The following is a 22653-nucleotide window of genomic DNA, read 5'->3' as shown; positions in this document are numbered from 1 at the left end:
GGATGTTAACAAGAACTCTGGGTACCATTTCCGGGGTATTGAAACTTGTGATTGGTTAATATTAGTAAAGAAGAAACTAAGAGAATATTATACTGGATCCAACGATGCACAACTTGAGTCTTGGCTACCCTTTACGGCATAGGCAAATAGGTTAAACAAACTGTACATGATGCCAAAGCTTAAACGTCGCCCCCGTTGACTCCACCTACTAACCAACTTTTTACAAATTATGTTGTAATAAAATACCCAAATATTCTTCATTGACCAAACATCGTCGGTTTCTTATTCGCTTTATTACATAACTCCGGAAAGTCATCAAGAGTCCATTTTCAGATCTCTGATTTCTCAGCAAGACAGTGTCAGGCACTAAGCACATACATGTGAGTTGATAAGATCAACGAGAGACTGTTATTCAAGACTATCAACACTTAAACCTTGAAGCAAGCTACAGATCCCAGTCAGGCCTAATACCCATGATTTGGTAGCTCCCGTTATTCATTTAAACAATTATTATTACTCTAGGTACAGTCACTCACATATCTTTTACGGCTTCGGCGCCTAATCATACCTCATGGTTGCGCCAAAGGCTTGCCATAACTGCCGGAGCCGACGCTTACGATGCGATCGATCTGTTCCCGTGTGCCATAAATGTACGAGCACTGGACAAAGATGTCTTGGATACGGAAAGCTGTATAAATGGGTTGATAATAAGATACCGGGAGACCGAATATCGGCAAATTCTTCAGTCTATTCCACCCCTAAAACTCGGGAGCATGTCAAGTCCCAACCGGACAATCCGGTATACGATGAACAATGTGTGATATCTCCTCAACATGCTAGACTCTGTTCTCCCAATTTCGCATTGCTAGATCCACTGTTCCAAGACTTAAACATATCATCTCGACATTATCTTCATTATTGTAAGTCCCATTCCAACTTATCCCCACTGCTGTTTGCTGTTCACCGCCGGCCTAATGATATCTAGACACTACCCGTTTCTGTCAAGATCTCATTATTTATGATTCACCCCGCCGTGGTGCCAATCCATTCAGAGATTTAGTTCCTATATCTCACAAGTATCCCTTTCTTCGGGAAATCATCATTGCGGCATCGGCCTTGCACTTCTGCAATGGTGCGCGATGGCACAAAAGCCCATGGCATGCAGCCGACTCCCTAGTAGACGCCTTACATTCACGGCATAGGGCTATTAAATCTCTACAAGATGTCATTGGGAATCATAAGGCCTTAAGCGATATTCAGAACGATGATGCAGGTAGAGACGCACTTCTCGCTGCCGTGCTCTTTTTCGTCAACTTTGCGCTGGTTGATTCGGGGAAGGGTGGCTGGCGAGCCCACATGAACTTCGTCGGTACACTCCTTCGCATGCAAACATCTAGCTCTTCAAACCTAATAGAATTAGGACCAAAGCTAGAAGAAGATCCTAGCTCTAATCTAGATTTCACAGTTCATGATGCGCTTATTCCACTACCATTCGCGCATCGCCCTGCGACGCCTTCCCAGTCCCTAAGCATTCGTGATTATATTGCTTCAGACTCTATAGCTTATTATATCTGGAGTAGTGCACTTGATTCCCTCGTATCACCTTGCAATAGCTTCATAACGGTACCCTCGGCATTTGATGGGGATGACATTGAAATCTTTCATATCCTTCTCCGCACCGAGGCCAACAGTTATCATAGCTGCCCTTCCAGTTTATTTTACGCCATTTATCGAATATCGCAGTTAGCGAGGAATATAAGATCGAATAAGACTAGTGTTTTGAATGACGAGCAGATGCAGTCTTGTCTTTCGCTTTTAGATGAGGTTCAAGCTTTTGATGGTGACGCTTGGGCTGTTAAAGTCTGTGCGCAGATTGCAGCAGTTATCGGTTACGCAGACGAGATCGAACTACACTATCGAAGACACATCGCTGCCACTTACCGCGCCGCTGTCTTCCTGTATATCCTCCTAGTTGCTCCAGAACTACCACACCAAAGCCTTCACCGCGGGGGCAAAAGCTTTCCTGCCCTGTCTAGTACTGCTGACCTAGCTACCACAATTCTATATCACCTTTCCTTCATCCCATCTCATACGCCCCTATTTAAATTTGCTACCTGGCCTATATTCCTTACCGGTGTCGAAACGGCGGATGAGTCTCGTAGGACGTGGGTGATAGATCGGCTACATGATATGAGGGACGTCTGTCCTTGGGGGATGCTAACATCAACGATGGAAACGCTGGTGGAAATATGGCGGATGAGAGATAGTTCACTAGCAGCTGAGATTGAGACAGATGAAAGTGCTCCAGGCGGAAAATTAATCAGCACGCTGGACCAGAAGGTCAACAATCACTGGCTAATGAAATTGCAGGGTTTCAAGATCGATTGCTTGATTGTGTGAAGTCAGATGCTCGCGCTCAGTGGTACAAGCGCTGAGTTGGGGTGATGACTTCTTACCCCTTACAAAGTATGAGTATAGAACATACGTTCTATTATGATCTAGATAGCTATAGATGTCGTACGAGGTGGTTTGAATTACGAAATTCGCCAGAACTTTCTAGGGGTTTATTCATCATACTTCAATGTAGATACTCAGACCAATGTATACCCAACAATGTAGAGTGTCATCCGTTGTCAGGTTAAAAATAGTAAACTACACGCATGAACAAGTGCAACAGATATTGAAATCCACAGAGATCTACCAAAAGCTACCGGACGGAGACATATGCTTAGCGCCTCAACGCTCATATCTAACTTAATATAGCAACCAGGATTAGATTTAGCAAGCTGAAGAGAAAAATCATCATAGTTTAAGCTGTGGTATATAGATAATTTCGTACACATCGACCCCAAATCCCGCATGTCATAGATTTATTATTCACACGTGGTTAAATTTCAAGTATATCTAGTACAGCTATATTTCATGTACCCCTTTTAAAATCCAACTATTTATATTACTCTGGCCCTGTTGCCGAATACCTGTTCTCGATATATGAGTTGTCTTACAATCTTCGTAACCCAAGCAGATAGTGGCCGAAGGCTGAAGCGGTAGGCGGAGTCGGTATATGCCTGATTAATATAATGAAAATGCTACCGGGCTATGATCTTCAAGGAGTATGTTGCACAGTACTACAATCAGCATTCATATTAAATTTGCTCGAAACAAATTGGCTTATTGCTAAAGGTGCCAGCATACACTCGAGCTGCAGGTTGATTTCAAGACCCCAAGTTTATTTTTAGCATCCAGATTTCATTCTCTGTACTTTAAAGACCGACAAAACGCTGTATGCTACCCCTATATTCCCAATGGCATGAAACCCAGTGTAGCTTCATTATAGTATATAAGATAGATAGTTCGGGGCAGTCAGAGTCTTAAATGGCACCACAGATATACAAGACCTGACACCGAAACGTCCGTGAATATTCGTATGGCTATCATATTTATATTGAAGCGTACCTATTACAATGAAATTTAATATTATCATCATTACCTACGCTCTTCATATCGTAGGCTTTTGCTCCAGAGCAGAAGCTTTCATATCTTACGATCATCCAAAATTAAGGGTGCACTTAAAAGCACTCGCCAACCAAACATGGCCAGCTACTTCTACCCAATTAAACAAACAGCCTCGAGTTCGGGTATTCTTCCCAGTTCTACATCTACACAGAGCACAATGTCCAACCCTACTGCACTATGGTCTAATAGTACCAGTCGTTTCAGCACCAGATCTAGCGATAGAAGCTCCAGTAGCTTTAATTTCAATACTGTCAGGTCTACTATTAGCAGTCCGAGCAGTATCAATCCCCCCAGTGGCAGTTCATAATCCTACAGTTCCACCCCCGGTAATGATATCCCGAGCATTAACACTCCAACAAGTACCAGCTGGGAGTCCTCACAGACACATTCACAAACTGATTCGTCTTCATCACCTTTAACACCACCATCATCGTCTACGACGATCCCCCAGCCAATTTCAACAATGACAATCACACCCCCTGGGCTAAACATTGAAACCATTACCAACTCACAGTTAACAGCCAACACCTGGATTACGACAATAGGTAGTGATACCAACTCAACGGTCGTTCCTGTACTGGTTGGATGCCCTGGCTGTGGCGGTGACCGAAGTGGCATAGTTATATGGAACTTACCAGAAATTACCGGTGTTGAATTCGACTTCCCGGATCTTCCATCTCTTCCAAAATTTCAGCGTCCTTGCATTCAGGTCCTCGGTGTTTCGGCTGGGAATTGTCAGGGACCAGAAACAAACGCAGGAGACGATGGAGACTCGGATAATAATCCAAGCTCTACTAAAAGAGATACGAGCACAGAAAGTCAAAGTACTTGTACTAAAACCAAGACTGCAAGCGATTGTGCCATTACTTGCACGCCGACTACGGGAGATCCATCCAATTCATCCATAACTTGTTTTACGACAGTTTGCTCACAAACAACAATTGGTTGCGATGTCACCGGTACGACCATTACGACAACGTCAACTACTCCATGCATTACAGGTCTCACCGGGGTTGGACGCCGGGCAGATGATTGTAAATTATCATGTCCAAATTATGATGTCGATCCGAAGGACGAAAATATACCAGACAAGAGAAATCTTGCAAAGCGGGCAAGTAAAAGAACAATAGCAATGTTTGGTAAATGCAAGCCAACTACACCAAAGGAAACACAAGTGGCTATACCAACGTATCCTGCTGGCGTGAAATTCTGGAAAGATGACAGAGATGGTTTCAAGCAACAGGAGGATGGGCCAGCGAAGGATGCAAGTATATCTGTCCCTCGATGGTATTCAACCACAATAGACGAATATGCCTGTACACCTGTTGTCACAAAGGTTGCCGTAGAAGAATATAAAAATGGCGACCAAAGAACGAATCAACCTCGCGACGGAGCCTCAATGAATCATTCATGGGAAAAGGGGTGGCTTACGGAATTCTTCGAGACTACCATAAGCAAAGATGCACCGTCCGACACTTCCAAAGTCAACAACGTAGGTGATGGTAAATTGACATGTGACGAGTTTAATGAATATATTTTCGATTCCGGCGAGGTAAATCTGCTTTCCAACATCTTCAGCGGGCTTCCCTCCGATAAACCTGGCCAAATGGAGTTTATTGGAATGACATCTAATCTGAACGATTTCTTTAAGGTATATTTCTACTAAATCTCTTTATTAATTGCTCAAATTGAAATTTCAGCATGCTTATCTTTAATACACTACAGGGAGCTGTGTCAAATCCAAGTACCCATCTACGCAAGATATCCCGTATAATCAGTTTGGGTGTTATAGATTCCAAACAATCATTGCTTAAAAACTCGTTGCAGAGCATGAAGGAAAAAATTAACCAACTCGAGAGAATTCGTCTTGGGGTCTACATGAAAAATCTAGAAGAAAACAAGTCATTGACTGATAAAACAAACAATCGACTTTATAAGCTAACGTATGTTTTGAGTTAAGGATTATTTTTATTTACATCTTTAGTATCCTATTATAACAGAATGCTTACACTCCCTATTCTAGACAACAATTAGACGAAGCTCTTAGAACAAAATATCCCGAAGTTTCTTACTTCTAGCGGGGCGATTTCTTTGCGGAACAATTCAAAGATTTCATGAACAATAAGGTAGCCGACTCTCCAGAAACTTCAAGAGGGGAAGTTAAGGGCTACGCGAATAGACTTATTGAGGATATCACGTCTAAAATGCAAACCCTCATTAACCACGAGACTGAGGCTAATGAGTTGGATGCAAAAGAGTGGCATGAAATAAAAACCAAATGGAGTTGCTACAAAGAACTTGGCCCAGAGGCATGGGATATGACACTCTCATGGAATTGGGATTGCAACCACAGGCGGGACACATCATTCCAAGCCTGTGGGTTACCTATTCAGTCCTCAAGAATTTCAAATTCTTCCTCAACGTATAGCACTGGATCTTCCCCAGCCGGTTTGACAGAATCTAGGACACCTATCGTTAGCACCAGCTCAAGTTCTATACAACATAGCCAAACAGGAGGGAGCGTGTTGACAACCTCATCGCTGGCTAGTAGCCCATATCCGACCTCTACCGCTACGATTAGTAGCTCAACACAACTAGAAACTATTTCGATTTGGCTATATACCCGCTCTATGCCTACGGTAGCCCCACCACAGACGACGTGCTACACAGACTCTGAATTTCAGTTCGATCGGAAGGATGTCCTGTCTAAAATTAAGTATATCTGCGAGGAGATAGAGTATTGGGAAGGTATACGACAGAGCTATTACAATGGTGAAATTAAGAGGTATACTAACGACGGCGATAAAACGGACGATGCCATTGTTACGATCTCCGTCCAGGAGGAGGATAAGGCATGTCCCAGAGATTCGAATCTAGAACATGAGTTTAGGTTCTGACTCAACTCGGATGTGTGTGAGAAGAACCTAATGGGAGCTGTAGACGGATGCGATACTGAGTCTAGCACGCTCAAGCACGGGGGGATGATATGGGAAAATTGTTTGAGCTGGGAGGTAAAAGTTGGACCTTTGGAATTAATGTAGATATATTAATATTCCCTTCATAGGTTGTCATAAATTATTAAAAAAATAAATAAAAAATAAAATAAAACTAAGTTGTACTATTGTTTCGCGTTTCTGCATCTCTTCAGTTTTGGTGGGATGTTAGTGACGCCATTGACTCAGTAAGGCACCAATGAAATATTGTAAAATTGAACTTGTGAAGAAACGGAAAAAAGTCCAGTTACATTCTAGAGTTTAAAAATGAAAACTAGCTGTTACTATCTTGGCACTACTGAAATGAGCTTTCACAAGCTTTATACTAGTGCGCTTGTGATGTCAATCTTAGGTTTATCTATTACCTAGGTACCTAGGTACCTCCTTTTCTGGATATCCGGCATTCTCATTCCTACGACTACCTACATTTCTTTGACCTTTTTTGCTCCGACGCCGACAACAGCTTTACTTCTGGAGAAGTTGTTTCTTTCCGGTAGACTGTTAAACTGATACGTTGTAATTGGATTATAGCTGCCTAGGCGATAGACTGAACGTCGCATCTTATGATGGCGAACAATCAAGAGCGCGGCGAGGCTGCTTCTTACTACTACAATACACAACAGCCGCCTAATCAGTACCAGCAGCCTCAATATGCTCAACAGGGACCCCCAGCTCCGGGTTCGAACCCAGTGAATGGTTATGGTAGCGAGAAGCCCATGTTCGACCAAGCCTTCAAGGTTGAGCGTCCCAAATACAATGACATCTGGGCCGGCATTCTCGTGTGTAACATTCTACCTCGAATACCCTACCTAACGCATCTCTAATTATTACTTCCTAGTTCCTCATTGTCGTCGCGGGTTATGTTGCTGTGTCCGGGATTTCTATCAATGGCTACGGTTAGTAAATATCATCCTCCTGTGATACCCACCGCTGCTGCAATTCCTCTGGACTAATTAAACGATAGCTTCCGCAAAAAATTTCCAAGGCAATGGAATTTATGACTCCGGGTCGAGCGTCGGCCTTAATACGAATACACTTATTCTATTCGTCTTTTGTCTTTGTGTCGCCACAGTCTTCAGTTACCTATATGTACTATTAGCCCGCCAATTCCCTAAGCAGTTCATCTGGATAACGTAAGTATCAGCACTTGAAGCTGCAAAAAGGGATATGAAACTAACACAGGTAAATATAGTGGTATTCTCAATATCGTCTTCGGCCTCGTGACTGCTATATACATGCTTTCCCGGCACTATTACTCCGGCGGCATAGTATACCTGATCTTCGTGGCATTCCTCATCTTCGCCTTTATCGTAAGTTAGCCGTCACTACCCTTAGCTATATTTTACTTATCGGTTCATTTAGACTTGGATCCCGCGTATCCCATTTAGCGCTCTGATGCTCAAGACGGCTGTTGATGTCTCCAAGAGTTACGGGCATGTTTATCTAGTTAGCGCATTGGGTGGTCTTTGCGCGACTGCTCTCGCTGCATGGTACTCTGTGACCTTCGTCGCCGTGTATGCGAAATTCTCACCCGGTCAAAACCCCGCTTGCGCAAAGGGAGCCGGCGGCTGCAGCACTGCTAAGGTCACCGGCTTGCTTGTTTTCATTACGTTTGCGATGTACTGGATTTCGGAGTGGTTAAAAAATACCATCCATACCACTATCTCGGGAGTTTACGGGTCTTGGTACTTTCACCCATATAACCTCCCTAAAGGCGCAACCCGAGGTAGCCTTAAACGTGCACTTACATATAGCTTCGGTTCTATATCCCTAGGCTCCTTACTCGTCGCTATCCTCAATTTTCTAAGACAACTTTGCTCTGTTGCTCGGCAGAGCGAGGCTGGTCAAGGCAACATTCTCGGAACTATCATGTTCTGGATTCTTGGATGTATTATTGGGATCCTTGATTGGGCGGTCCAGTTCCTCAATCGCTATGCTTTTTCCTATATTGCCTTGTACGGGAAGTCTTACTTCGCCTCTGCGAAGGACACATGGAACATGATTAAGCAGCGCGGTATCGATGCTCTTATTAACGAATGTCTCATAGGCCCAGTCCTTTCAATGGGTGCGACATTTGTAGGCTATGCGACCAGCTTGCTTGCCTATCTATATCTTGTAAGATGTCTTCTTGAAGCTGGTTAGTTATATAATATTATTTGCTCACAGTATCAGGTATTCACGCATCCATCATACAATGCTGACGGCTCATATACACCTGGTAAGTCATACGGCTGATATAGCATCGCTCTTGAATATATACTAACTTGGTATAAATAGTTGTGGTGGCTTTTGCGTTTCTCATCGGGTTACAGATCTGCAACATCTTCACTACGCCGATAAGCAGCGGTATCGATACGATATTCGTGGCGACCGCGTGGGAGCCGCAAGTGTTGATGCAGAATCATCCTGAATTATATCAGTCGATGGTTCAAGTCTACCCTCAGGTCCAAGTAGCCATTCATGCTTAAGTGGTATACCCGTATATTAATAGTAATTATATAGTTTTTAGAGAGCATGGAAATTGAGATTTCATGACGAGTTTTTTAATTCGTAATAATGGGTCGGTTTTCGCGTTTGTATGGCTTCAAACGGTCTTTCGGCTTAGCGTACCACAGTAGCTGTAGAGATCGGTATTTAGTTACGCGCTACGGATAGTTGTTCGATTTGGTGGGGCGTTTTAAGGCCTCCGTTCATAAGAAAATAGGGGTCGGGAAGCTCGGGGTTTTCTGGTAACAATTTCAAAAGGTTGAAAAAGAGGCGAGCTGTCTCTATCTTATTAACGAAAGTTATTATGCGAATGAATCAAGCAGTCAAGCCAATCAAGTTTATGCCTTCGCAACTTACTACTCAAAGTAATAACAACAATATTAGCGAGATATGAATTTAGAATGGGTTGGTCTAGGCTACAGGCCAAGTTTAGTTAGCCAATTGCGGCGTAGATGCAAATACACCAATAACCCAACAGCCCAGCTAATATCTTGTTAGGAGGTCAAGAAATTTATTAGGCAGGATATTCACGTGAATCCTCTAAACAAACCACTTCTTCAAAAATTAGGCAGTTAGTAGGCAACCATGTCTATCTCAAAGAATGTATAACTCTGGATATATATTATCCAGAGTTTTTGGCAATGCTACAAGAACCTTCATCATCCCTAGATCAATATTCACGCGAGCATCTCACATCATGGCTACTAATAACATTAACAACCCATTCGCAACGATGTTAGACCCTCGTGATATAAAGGCAAAGCTTGCTATTATACAGCCGGCTGTTGATTGGGATGCTCCTATTAAACTCACTCTCACGGAGGCAACCTTGAAAGACACCTCGTATGAATGTATCTCTTATGATCGTTCAGGCGTTACGGCCGTGCCCACGCGAAAGTGTGCCCCGCCGCCGCCTCCTGCTGACAAAATGATGACCATCTCAATCGATGGACAGGATCAGGATATTCCTCATCACCTCGAAAGTGCGTTGCGTATATTTAGACGCAAAGAGAGGCAACGTACCGTATGGGCCGACGTCCTTGTAAGCCGCACTGCCGAAGAGCGCAGTGCCCAAGCCGATGTGCAGCGATTCATATTGGGCAACGCAGAGCGAACGTTATGTTGGCTGGGTCCAGACAATGGGGAATCTACAACCAAGGCTTTTCAAACCATTCACGAGATGGCGCGTCGCTTCTCGGAAGCCTGTCAGCAGGTTGGAATTGGACGTGATATGAGGCTATCTCAAGCGACACCGCGGCAAATGACCGAAATTAGGGATCGTCTTTTTAGCTGTCCCTATAACGACCTGGATTCCTTCAACTTTCGCCACTGGGATAATATTTACGATATTTTTGGTTCCAAGTACTGGTGTTCTGTACAATCTATAGCCGACATCGTGCTTGCGAAGGCGCCTATCGTCATCTGTGGCCGAAGCAACATCTCCTGGGATGCCTACATCGCCGCTACTCGTGCTATGCCCTATTTCCAGGTCAAGTTCTTCCAGGTCCCGTTACTGCCTCATGTTTTAAAGGGTTTCCAAATCTCCAACGAGACCGAGATCGCTGCACGTAAGAAGCGGCTGGGCGAGGCTATCGAGTTGTTACCTATGGTTCAGACTGCTCGAGGTTGCGATTTCAAAGACCCGAGGGAAAACGTCTTCTCGATGCTACATGTTGCGACGCCGTCCGGACGCACTAGATATCATGGAGCTGGTGCACAACCTTTACCAAAGATCGACCGTTCCAAGACCGCACAGCAGGTATTCACCGAGGTTGCTCGTTACTCCATATTAGAGCGCCAGGATCTTATGCTATGGTATAGCGAACGCCCACCATGTACAAAACGATTAAAGGGACTGCCGAGTTGGGTTCCCGATTTCAGCGCTCCGCCGCCTCAATGCAGAAGCGACGGTTTTTTCAAGCACAATCTGGGCATGCGTGTCTGGTGGGAAGCTGTCCCTCGCCGCTTCAGGAAACCTATCATCGTATCCGCCGAAGATGATGCCTTGCATCTTCAAGTACGACCGCTAGATCGCATCGTGCACGTCTCGCCCGTAGTATTCAACGGGGGCAACTTCCGGCGTCTGTGCTTCACCGAATTCAACAACCTCCCGCCGGAAACATCCAACAACGAAACACTTGCGCAAAGAACTGAGCGTTTCTGGCGCGCGATCCTCCTCAATGCGAGTGATAAGATAGGCGCAACCGTGCGGGATATAATACCGCCGCCATCTTCTCTAGGAGTGCACTTCGACAGCTTAATAGCTGAGGAAAGCATATTAAAAGCTCTAGACTGCACCATGGTCGACTTGCAGACGCCCGAAAATGCGGTGCGCATACAAAGCTCGCCCGAGCTAATGGCACTGGTACCTCGCTGCGGCAACGCCAAGCCCTTTGAAGACTTATTACTGAGCAATGCGTGTGGACGCCGGTTCTTTAGGACTGCGAACGGCAGGTTCGGTATGACTGCTATCGAGGACGTGGTAGCCGCCGACAACAACTTAGTAGGCAAAGAACCGCAGGATGCGGAAAGGGGCGTGAGAGGGGATCTCGGTCAGTTGATGAACGACCCCCTCCAGAATCTTTTGATGCAAGGATTCCAAGAGTACATGAACCAGCGGTCCCCAGAAACCGCGCCCATACTTGCCCGGGCTATAAGAGGCGACGTGCCAGGGCAGATCCCCGACCAACGCACGGATAGCGGCACGCGGGAAGGAGACATTATCGTAGCTGCTATTGGCGGGTTCTTCCCGTATGTCTTACGGCCTAAGTCTCAGCAGGCAGAAGAGACTGGGGAAGAAAGCGGCTCGGGACCTGCTGCTCAGGTCGACGAAGAACCGTCGACGTATGAGTTTATTGGCGACTGCTATTTTCACGGGGCCATGGATGGAGAGGATTTTAATGCAACTGGTAACTTCGATACGAGACATATTTCTATAGACTTATCGAAGATTGTTAATATTACAATTGTATAAGGAGGTGGAAGTGACGTTATTAGGACAGGATATAGGTACCTATTTATCTCTATTAATTTACAGGAATGACTTAAATATGATCAAAAAATCAAAGTAGACAGAGGATGTGATGTGATAGATTCATAAAGCCACTGGCCTTAGAGACAGCACTGCATAGAGAAGGCGTGCAAGTAAAAAGATGGTTGACCTCGAATAGTATCGAAAAGTAAATCTGCGTTGAAGACGCAACTACGCGCCTGTAGTAAACACTTAAATAACATACAAGATATGGGACTTGGCCCTAATCAAGAGTGTTCATCCATCCATGTTGGCTTTTTCCTCCTCAGTCTAGTACACACTCATCTACGGTGTGTATGTCTCCTTTGTGAGACAACTAGGCAAAGTTGATCCATCCTCTCTACCTTCCACCATTCTGTCTTACCTAGGTCGATTCGGTGATTTCCCCTTTAATACGCCGATAAAACTCCATGGCATAGGTGGTGATAACAAGACAAATAGAGCAATATAACAAAATCAGGGAATCCAGCCCACGTAATTGGTAACGAAATATCCCTACGTCTAATCCTACTTCTTCTCCTCGAAGTAGAACTTTCCTAACTTATCTCCTTCCTTCGAGTTCCCTAGAATAGGGGCGCGCCCGCCTTCGCCGCCATCGAGACGGTCTCGCACGATACGTTCTGCCGCTTCTCGCGTCGCCGGACCGCCTACGCCTTCTCTAAGAGCGCTTGTTCGCGGCTGACCCGGCTGAACGGGTATAGGTCCACGCGTCGTAGTATCGACAAACACGTCATCATCCGAGGTACCAACGTGTCCGCCGCCATCAACAGCAACGCCATCGACATACTTAGCCTGCCGTGTCTCGGCCGCGGCCATCGCACTGACAGGGGTATCACTCGCAATCACGTCGCGTATATCTCGACTGCGAGCCGTAGTCGCCTCCTGGCTCAGTCCCGAGCTACTACGTTCTAGACCCCAGATTCCCGCCGCGCCAGGCAGCGGCCTCCTGTGGTAAATAGGGCCACTGACGGTGCTATTTGCGCCCTCGCCAAAACCGACGAGGCTCGCGGTTCCATCATCGCTCATGCGGTCCTCAAAGCCACTAACTGAACGGCTTGCCATGTCCTCATCCATGGCACCAGACGTGCTATCCACATCCATGCTAATGCCATCACCGTCATCATCGACCTCCGTCAGCTCCGCATCCATCTCGTCCTCGTCTTCCTCACCGAACCGGTCGCCTGCCTCCGTGGTCGTCCGCGCTCCGACACTACCCGTTGCAGACGCAGTGCCAACGGTGCTCATCTTAGTCATCGCCGTCGGCTGCCCGTTCGAATCGAAGTACGCGGGTGTAAGAGCGTTTGCCTGTTGCGCGGCAGTTGTAGGTGTGTTCTGGGCGGGGCTGAGGCTGCCGCCGTGTTGCTGCTGGTTCGGGGCGCGTAGGGTGGATACGCGCTCGAGGCCGGCAAGGCGACTGATGCGATCTGCGCGCTCAGCTTCGAGGCTATTTGTGGACGATTGGTGTTGGTGGCCTCGGAAACCTGCGAGACCGTGATAGGTGTTGCCTCGGTGGCCATCCTTGATAGCGGTAGTTGATAGGGCTGAGAGCGATGTAGTTGTGCTAGTAGGAGTACCGCTGTAGATTATTCTAATTAGTAACTGGTACGGAGGGAGATCGGTGCTGATAAACGTACGGCATATCACTTGGAGTGTCTGGATTAGATGGCGGGGGAGGGATATTAATGAGCATGGGAGCTGTCTGTTGTTGCGACATGTTTGCTTATCTTCGTATAACTATGTTAAGTTAGAAGATGTCAATGTCAATGACAACGGATGTGATGTTAAATTTCGCGTAATACGCGCGCTTTGCTGAGATGTTAAGATATGGTCGATGACGGTTTGAAAATATGGGCTGATGGTGGTTTGTTACGAAGATGGAAAAGTAGGGTGGGGGGTATCAAAAAGAAAACAGCTTTTCTTTGTTTTAATTAATCGTGATGATAATGAAGATATAACCTCCTCGTTTTTGAATTGGTGAATTACGGATATATCAATCGGAAATGATGACGAGCAATTCTTTTGTCTGTAGTAGGAAAGAACAATTAGGTCATGTCCATAGGTAGATTTACAAGCTTGGATGATGAACATTGGTTGTTCCGTTCCTGCGTATCTGTAGTGAACGTTTGCACTGCTGCTAGTTGCCTACAAACATACCCCAGGACCCCATAGCTTAGGAAAGCTGGTAAAGTGGGGGATGACGTAGGGCTGTAATTAATCTTAATTGGCTCTAGCATACGCGCCTTTCCACTTTTCGATAGACACCAATCAAATAGACGTCATTTCGTTTACTGCCTCCACTTGCCCGCTTTCCCCCGACTTTCACAAGCACCAAAGCTTCCATCCTACCCCTTACCATCTCACAAACTTCTATCTCACGTCCCACGACTTAGAACTCACCCGGTGTAAAATCAACACCTTGAAGTTTGTCGAGTAAGTTTATAACACTCGCGCCAAATTCAGAGTGAGCTGGGTCTTTATAAAGATAATACGCCCTGTCTTCCTCCGACTCGAATTCGAAGATGAATGCGTGCGTCATTCCAAGCTATTTAACATTACCAAAACTGTCAGCCGGAAAAAAGCCTTTTATATGATAAAAGAGATATGAGATAAAAGTGAGATATTACCTGCTTTCCTTCGGGGCTATTATCTTTCCCACCACCATATACTTTCACGTAGGGTTTCTGGGATGTGGGATGGATGCAATTCGTTCCTAGAGCCAGCATCTGGGCGCAAGCCTAAACATAATGTTAGTCCTTCAGCATCCATGTTATCTTTTATCTATTCTGGATTTCTTACTGCCTTGACCTCCTCTGGGGGCACAAGGTCTTTGAATTTGAACATGACAACATGGAAGATAGTCATAGTGTAGATACTCTAGCTGCAAAGCTCTTTGTAATTAAGTAGGATCGAGTTGTTCTTGAGAAAGTTTGAATGATCTGCTCACGTTGGACTAGAAACTCAGATTGATATTTGAAAGCAACCCTTCGGCTGTAACATGCATATTATTCTATATCCGAAGCTCTTCAAAGCTCCGATAGTAATCCTTACGCTGCTTCGTATTATAAATCTGCTATCTTTATAATTGATATTTGCATTTAATTTTACTAGGAAGTAAGGTATCAATTCAATATCCTTACTACAACTCAGTATTAAACGATGCTAAGATTTAAATAACATCATACATATCCATTAACTAAATGATTTAATTAGATTATTTGTAATCCAGTGTTAGGAGATTATTGAGGTTATTGTATTAATAAATATGCAACTTATGAATAGTGTAGGCACCTGTGGCAATAAGATTGATTAACTCCGAAGATCAAGGCATAAGCTCCCACTCATACACACATAAACATTCAATCCCGTGATTGTTATCCCCACATACAGAAAAAGAGATTTTGGATCACAAGCTACATCGATCTTGAAAACTAAAGTACATCATGAGGAAAGTTGAGGTATCCGAAGATGAAGAATTGGGTGAACTAGAGGATAAGACAGAAGCCCTCATCCTTCGCTCAAAACGTACCGAAAGGGCTCGGAAAAAACAGGCAAAGAGAGTCAAAACCCCCAGTCGCGATTCGCAAGATCTTTTGAGCTTGCCTTATGAGCTCGTATTAGAGATACTGGCTCTACTTCGTCCAAGCGATGTTTTTAATCTACGAAGAGTTAATAAAGCATTCCACCAGTTCATTGCCCAAGAGGAGCACCGGATTTCAAGAGCTATCACTAATTGGCGCTATGTCTGCCTGGATAAATGCTTTCGATTGCCCGTACTTATGGAGAATATCGATCCTAGTATTCACGCAGTTATTCAAAGTCCCGAGCGACAGGAGCTCCTCATCATCCATAAGAAGCCTTATCAACACATACAATCTCCGAATCCTGCAGAAATTTGCACCTGTCTAACATGCTTATTACGATGGTCAGCACTCTGCTTGATTGTAGATTTTGCTCATTGGCAGCGAAATCTGGATATCGGGGAGCCGATTCCCATGATTCCACGGGGCAAGCATCCAACTTGGAATCAAAATCTGATAGAGTTCAATGCGGCTACTGTGCGCAAAGCTCTGCGTAGTCCATTGTGGCACGCACGGCTTTTGGAAACCCACTTAGACTCGACGACGAGGTCGATAAGTCGTCACGCTGCGAACAAGGGCAATAAGAGGCGGCGTTTTCGCATGTCGAAAGAAGATATGGAGTCGGGTTCAGACGTATTCTTAGAGAAGAGCGGGCCGCCAAGCTTTGACTTTCCATTTCACAGAGACAACTATTACATGCTGGAGGCTTACCTCCCAAACAGAGGATGGAGTGCAGAAAATAATAGGTGGATGTATGTGCCAGCGGAGCAACACGATATAGATATTAAATTTATCGTTAACTGGGAAAAAAGGCGACAAAAACCAGCTCCGGGGTCGGGAAACTAAATGCTTCAAAAAAAGAAACGCTCGAAATAATATCTTCTCCATTGTTCCTACCAGTTTTTTCTCAATTTAAAGCCTGTTAGGACCATCAAATGCAACGCCGTAGACCCCGTTTATCCCTGAATACACCTCAGAGTAATAAATACAGTCGCATCATTCACCCTTGGAGAGTAGACATCCCCCTTTTCATAACAAATAATCCTAGCCCATCGACAACCTTTTTTAAAATCAAGCGCCTCGTAACACCTATACCTACACCATCCTCTCCCCTCGATTTTCATGTGTATTTATACTCCAGAGCTCGCCGGCTCTAATGCCACCAATCCAACCAGGGCTTCTAGGATTTCGAATCAACATGGTAAACAACATAGTGCGCGTATGAAACTATGTTTAGGTTGAGGACTATTTTGTGTTAGAGTGTAACCTGATAACTCGCTCTCGTGGGGAGTGTTCCCAACTGTCTCGCTAGATTGCCCGCCTCGTGCTCCATTTTGAAATCGTAACGTTGTTGCCCTTTCACCTAGGGAAGAGGCCCGAGCTCTAGAGTGTAGCACTATATCGCTCTGGCTCGCGTGATACATCTCCGTTACGGCTCGCTGGCTGGTTATGGGGCTAAGCATAATCTGTTCCGGGGGGCGCATATCGGAAAGCCAACAACCTAGCGACAAGGTGGATGTGTCTGTCGTAGCGCTCCGCTGAGACCCGCGCCGTGTTGTTGCGCTCCGCATCTTACGCCGTATACGATCGAGGTCGATCAGCCGTGGCTTGCTTGGGTTCCGCTGACCCGTTTGCGCCGTGCCCTTGATGATCGTGTCTTCGAAGCTCGACTCAGAGGGGTATGCGACGCTGTCCCGGATCACGACAGATTCCCGCTTAGAGAAGCGATCACTTCCGAGCTCTGGCTCTCTGCGCAACATCCATATTTGAGGATGAGTGGTAGTTTGTGGGCTCTGTGCTGGAGTAGCGTAGAAGGATAGTGTGCTGCCGGAGTCGGTAGCACTACCGCGGCGGTCTTCCATAGCGTTGGGCCGAGCGTTTCTGACTTTTATTCTTCCTGCAGTATGGATATAGGGCTTGGGCTATGTATAAAGCATTTTACGCAACAGATACGGCGATAGTTCCTACGATGCCGAGGGGCGAATAGAATAACGCTATTCGCACTGGGTCATATGCGCGACGATGCTCGTTAAAAGCGTCCCTATTGGCAGGACGCAGGAGAGAATGGATCATGGTCTTCGCTTGTTGTCACTTACGTGGCATAGACTCTGCGTTATTATCTGCCGCACCGCACCATTTATAAAATTTACGATCATGGTGGTGTCGACGTTGGGTATCGACTCGAGACTCTTTCAACCTCGACGCCAATGATGCAGGAACAGGTTGGTTTGGGTCACAACATGATTGGACACTTATTCATTTACTATTTTGTATAACCAATAGCATAGCGACTTGATGTTTGTGAATAATGGTAACTTGATAATCGTTTCTTACAATTCACAAAGTAATCCACCTCCCAATTGTAATGGTTGTCACTCTTTCAGCCAAGGAATAGGGATTCAGGTGAGTAACTTTTCATCCGAACCAAGATCTACTAAGAGTGATTATGAGATTTAGTTCACCAAAGCTCTGCAGCGGATGACTCCTCATAGTTACAATCTAGGTGAAGTTATGGGATATCGGAAAGTACCTAATGTAAACGTTACTTTGCTGTATGTTAAACATATGTCACTTTGAAGCCAATTGCTGGGACACGGTGTCTATAGTTGGTAGATATCTTAAATTATTCATATTTTCTGGCCGTTTATGGCTTATTATAGACTTTTTAACACTGCTGGAATCACGCATATGATTGAAGCTGTTGGATAATAATACTCTCCCTGGTTACATAGCGTGCCTCGACCGGCTAAACTGTTTGACTACTAGCATATATATTCCCTAAGCGCAATTCTAGTCGTATAAATAAATAGACATGTTATATATTCAAGCTTAATAATGGAAGTAGAGACAGTGAAGCAATTCAAGGGAACTGGAACTATTTGATTAAGCGTAATATAAGACTTCTACTAATGACTGTGGAAGGTACATATATAGTATTACAAAATTCTATCATCCAGCACCAGTACTAAGCTCAATATTTGACTAGGTTAGTGCTCTTTTACATTGTTCGTTCACGTATTGAACTATACCCTTACTAAGAACATCAGAATGCCTTTGTTAAAATACAATCGATTAAGAATCAAACCACTAATCTAAGAATATAGATAGTATCTGTCCTTTAGTTTCTAAGCCCCCGACACTAACTCCTGAAAGTTCGTATAAATAGTCTTTCTGCCAATAAGCACTCTAAGTTATCACGTCGATCCACCTTGGTTCGAAGCCCTTCTCAATCTGGAGTTCCTGATTTGAATATTGATTAGTTCTCTTTGGATAAACCGTAGCTTTTCAATCGCTGTTTCGATCTTGCTAAATGCGATGGGATCGTCCTTAAAGTCCTCCTTTATACCCAGAAGTATAATCCGTGCACAACGGGCATCGCGGATATCTCCCTCAATATAATCATCTTCTTCAACATCCATGAGAGCACCATGGATGCTCTGAGAAAGACTTTCTTCGACTCGCAAGAGATGCTTCAGAACCTTGTCGATGTCCCGGGCGTACTCGATCTCGAAGTACGGGATTGAAATATGAGTCCGCATTGTGAATGATTGTGGAGATTGATATTTTTTAAAGGATGGGCAAGAGTAGTTGCGATGTGCTAGTATTGTTGTTTGGGAAATGTTAGGAATATATCCGGCTAGGATTCTATTATATATTGCACCTTTGGTAGGTAAGCATCACAGTACCATAACACAAAGACAATGCGAAGAACAACACCTATGTTACAATATACACAGACAATGAGTTTATTGTAGGACCGAATGAATGCCTTTATCATAATTTATTCACCACGAAACTAGTGTTGTACTATTGCGCTACAAGCACCGTCTGTTACATTTTTCTGTCATGTGGCCGGTGCTCATTCAATAAAGGAAGGTCTGCAACAATATCTGAATACCTAAGTAAAACAAATCAGGCATTCTAAACAAACCTATAGTAGAAATGGAAGTAAAGCCTAAAATATTATTTGGGGGGTTTAATTAATCCTTAAGTGACACATCAACTACCTAGCTGTACCGATAAAATAGTTTTTAAATATTTAAAACTTAGGTAGGTACCCAGGAAAGACCAAGCGTCCTATAATGTTACTCTCAACCTAGACATCGATGTATCTTTTTCAATACCAGAAGTTTGCTAAATGAATCAAGTATATAGATATTTCTTTTTGCACGCCACTACGTTACGTGACTCCTCGAATACTATTAAAGGTAGAATATATAATAATTGCCTACTAAATCTAAAGGTTCGCGTGAATAATGGCTAGCTTCTTCTTGTTATTAAATTCTGTCATTATTACTACGCCTAGCCTTCTCGCGGAGGTTCCATGCCCTGAGATTCTTCAAATATCTTTCTATATCGCCCAACATGCCTAGCGCGAGGCGGATCTTTCTCGTATTGGTGAGGTAAGGGTTGACCTGTTTCTCTTCTGGGGGCTTCTTGTCTTCCTCGACCGCAGCGTCTACAAGATAATCATGTGCTGTTATGATATTATCAAGATGCCTTTGAAGAGCCCTTTCTTCCGCGAAAGTTAAAAGATCTTGATTATCGGGGTAGTAGACAAGGTCGGACTTAAGTTTTGAAATCGCCTCAACGAGCGTATCGAGACAAGTGATGTTCATAGTGGTGATATTAGGTAGTCTCTGAATTCTGTCCATGATGAGAATTGCCTAAGCTAACTTGGTTCGATGTTTATTTTACCGTGCTTGTGCGTAAGCTGCGAATAGAAAAAGTATTTTGCGTAGATAGAAAGTGGATGCGGATAGGAAGCAGAGGAATACCCAATGGGGGCATGTTTAAATATGTATTTTGTTGCAGTAATAAACTGACAACTACCAAAATGAGTGATCGAGAGGACTTCTATCGGGTACGACACGAGACATCTTAGCTAAAACGTGTATATCACTTAGGGTTCCCATTTAACTCGTGAATGGGTTCATCTTGTCAACCAAATCACTAATACTACCTAACCTACCTCTCATATATCGTTCGGATCAACTTCAAGTTGTCCATATATTGCTACACGCAATATATATTTAATAACTATATGTATTCCATCATGATATTATGCTTTAGCCAGAGGCTGTAAAGCATCAAATCACCTTATTCCTTCAACAAAGTCCACTCACGGTAGAGTCAACTATATGACTTTATGCGAAATTCAATATGAGTCACTCGAATGACATCACGGCTAGATAATTTTCAATGAGACGGCTGAAGGGGCCCTGTAGCTGGATTCAGCCATCTCTGAATCATGTATTTATTCTGTATGCGCACCCGGCCGCCCCGGCTGGTTTGCCATCCCTGAATGCTGTATGTTGGAACTATATGGGTCGGATTTGGGACCCATTTCCTTCTCCGGGCATTGTTAACTGCATTATATTGACAACTAAGAGAGGAAGAGACTCCTTTATTAAGCCGATTAAGACATGACCTGTAATGTTTACTCTTAAGACTTCATTCACTGCAACGTGGTTAAGATGCGCTGCTTTAACTCTGCCTCTAAGGATCAAATGTTAGATATGGTCCTAACATAACGATACCGGGATTCTATAACCCTATCAATCACATCTAATAAACCATCCAGAATGTGAAGCACGTATTCCCCTATTGAGCGCGCATAGAGCGACTTGCTCGCAGCTGGAAGGATGTTTCCAAATTTGATCTCGACGTAGTCTCCTGGACAATCCGCATCTTTGTATGTTTCAACTATATATATAAAAATGTCAAAAATTTGTAGCAGTCTCATATAGTGGCTTACTATCATAAGATCTATAGCGGTATCGAGTGAGATAAGGCTAATAAGGCTATCCGCATTATCCCAATCCTTTAGCGCGATCAAATCATTCATTATGCTAGTAACGTTTGGACGAGAACTAACGTGGTCGATATAGCTCCTGAGCTCACTAATAAAAGCTTCCGTCGTTTTAAATAATCACTCTGACTAACTGGTATCAATCGGTCCACCATAAAAGCAATCCACGACTGCTTTCCAAGATAAAGGAGCCGTCACCTACCAGGGATGAGAAAGGAGAACCACTAGTCATATTCCTCATCCTCCGCCTAGCTAATCTCCTACTCTACACTTACACGTGCTGCCACACATCTTCGCCGAGGCGATTGCCGAGTTATTAGCTGAGGACGTCGCCTACCCCGCATTTCTAACCCGGCTCTCTGACGTGACGGCTTGTGAGGTCGTCGTGCGTTCGTTTGTGGCTGTTTCCTGGATCTGGGAGAGCCTCGTGTTTTTGGACGGCACTAACGCCATCATATTGGTGCTCTCCATCCTTGCCGATCTTCACCAGCTAAATGACTGGCCTCCACTGTTTGGTTACCCAAGTAGCGCGTGTGAGTTGCGTAACTTTTGGTCGCAGTTCTGGCATCGGCTGGCAGCGCGATCCTACAAAAACTATGGCTAGGCTTCTACTCGAAGATTAACATTTCTACACCCAAGATTGAAGCCTCTTGTGTCCGGAACCGTTATTGCCTTTATCGCCTTCCTAATTTCCGGCCTCTCACATGCGGTTGTGGGTTGGCGCCTTGGGATGTCTGGATGGCTAGATTTGCAGTGGTTTCTGCTTAACTTTGTCGGCTGTCTTGTCGAGACCCTCGTACTCTGTATACCGCGATGTTTGACGAAAAGGTTAGGCATGACAAGAGAACTTTTTTTAATAGAAAGAAGTTGGATTGGATGACTTGCTGGCTTCACATGGGGTTTTGCCTTTTTCTTTTGGAGTGTACCGCTTTGGAAGTTCCCAAGATTACACCAGGAGCTAAAGATAGTAGAAAGATGGGCGCTAATACTGTCTAAGAACTACACCGTAACTTCTGCTAGTTATACGATAATACCTGTATATTTCCTATTAATTATTAGGATACAATTTACCCTCTTACGTCAACAAATTGTGTTAATAACAACCTTTGCTACCCCGTTCACCAATACGTTCCAAAACTACCTGGCGATATATTCACTAAATTATTATTTAGCGAATCTTAATATCACAATACGGCAGGGATTTAAACCACTCGATATCGCCATGATGCTGAAACA

At 44.4% G+C, this 22653-nt stretch overlaps 5 protein-coding genes across 5 annotated transcripts; 2 read left to right on the top strand and 3 right to left on the bottom strand.

The window, feature by feature from the left end:
- Positions 1-571: 571 nt before the first annotated feature.
- Positions 572-8977, top strand: GL218_04399 (uncharacterized protein; the record flags this gene model as incomplete). The annotated part of the gene is made up of 1 exon (XM_033581002.1): positions 3980-5182. One exon carries the CDS (start codon positions 3980-3982, stop codon positions 5180-5182), a length of 1203 nt encoding a protein of 400 aa, XP_033435830.1.
- A 716-nt stretch (positions 8978-9693) lies between these two features.
- GL218_04398 (putative het domain protein) lies at positions 9694-11970 on the top strand (the record flags this gene model as incomplete). The annotated part of the gene is made up of 1 exon (XM_033581001.1): positions 9694-11970. The coding sequence occupies one exon, from the start codon at positions 9694-9696 to the stop codon at positions 11968-11970; it is 2277 nt and encodes a 758-aa protein (XP_033435829.1).
- A 564-nt stretch (positions 11971-12534) lies between these two features.
- On the bottom strand, positions 12535-13741 carry GL218_04397 (uncharacterized protein; the record flags this gene model as incomplete). Its single annotated transcript, XM_033581000.1, has 2 exons — positions 12535-13603; positions 13662-13741. 2 exons carry the CDS (start codon positions 13739-13741, stop codon positions 12535-12537), a joined length of 1149 nt encoding a protein of 382 aa, XP_033435834.1.
- Positions 13742-14413: 672 nt separating this feature from the next.
- Positions 14414-14889, bottom strand: GL218_04396 (stress responsive A/B Barrel domain-containing protein; the record flags this gene model as incomplete). Its single annotated transcript, XM_033580999.1, has 3 exons — positions 14414-14569; positions 14652-14762; positions 14824-14889. 3 exons carry the CDS (start codon positions 14887-14889, stop codon positions 14414-14416), a joined length of 333 nt encoding a protein of 110 aa, XP_033435833.1.
- Positions 14890-18799: 3910 nt separating this feature from the next.
- GL218_04395 (uncharacterized protein) lies at positions 18800-19144 on the bottom strand (the record flags this gene model as incomplete). Its single annotated transcript, XM_033580998.1, has 1 exon — positions 18800-19144. The coding sequence occupies one exon, from the start codon at positions 19142-19144 to the stop codon at positions 18800-18802; it is 345 nt and encodes a 114-aa protein (XP_033435832.1).
- Positions 19145-22653: the final 3509 nt, after the last annotated feature.

The sequence above is a fragment of the Daldinia childiae genome (genome assembly GCF_008694065.1).
Source record: "Daldinia childiae strain JS-1345 chromosome Unknown Scaffold4, whole genome shotgun sequence".
In the NCBI taxonomy this organism is placed as follows: Eukaryota; Fungi; Ascomycota; class Sordariomycetes; order Xylariales; family Hypoxylaceae; genus Daldinia; species Daldinia childiae.
Note: the sequence above shows the minus strand (reverse complement) of the source record. Positions and strands in the feature narration are given on the sequence as shown.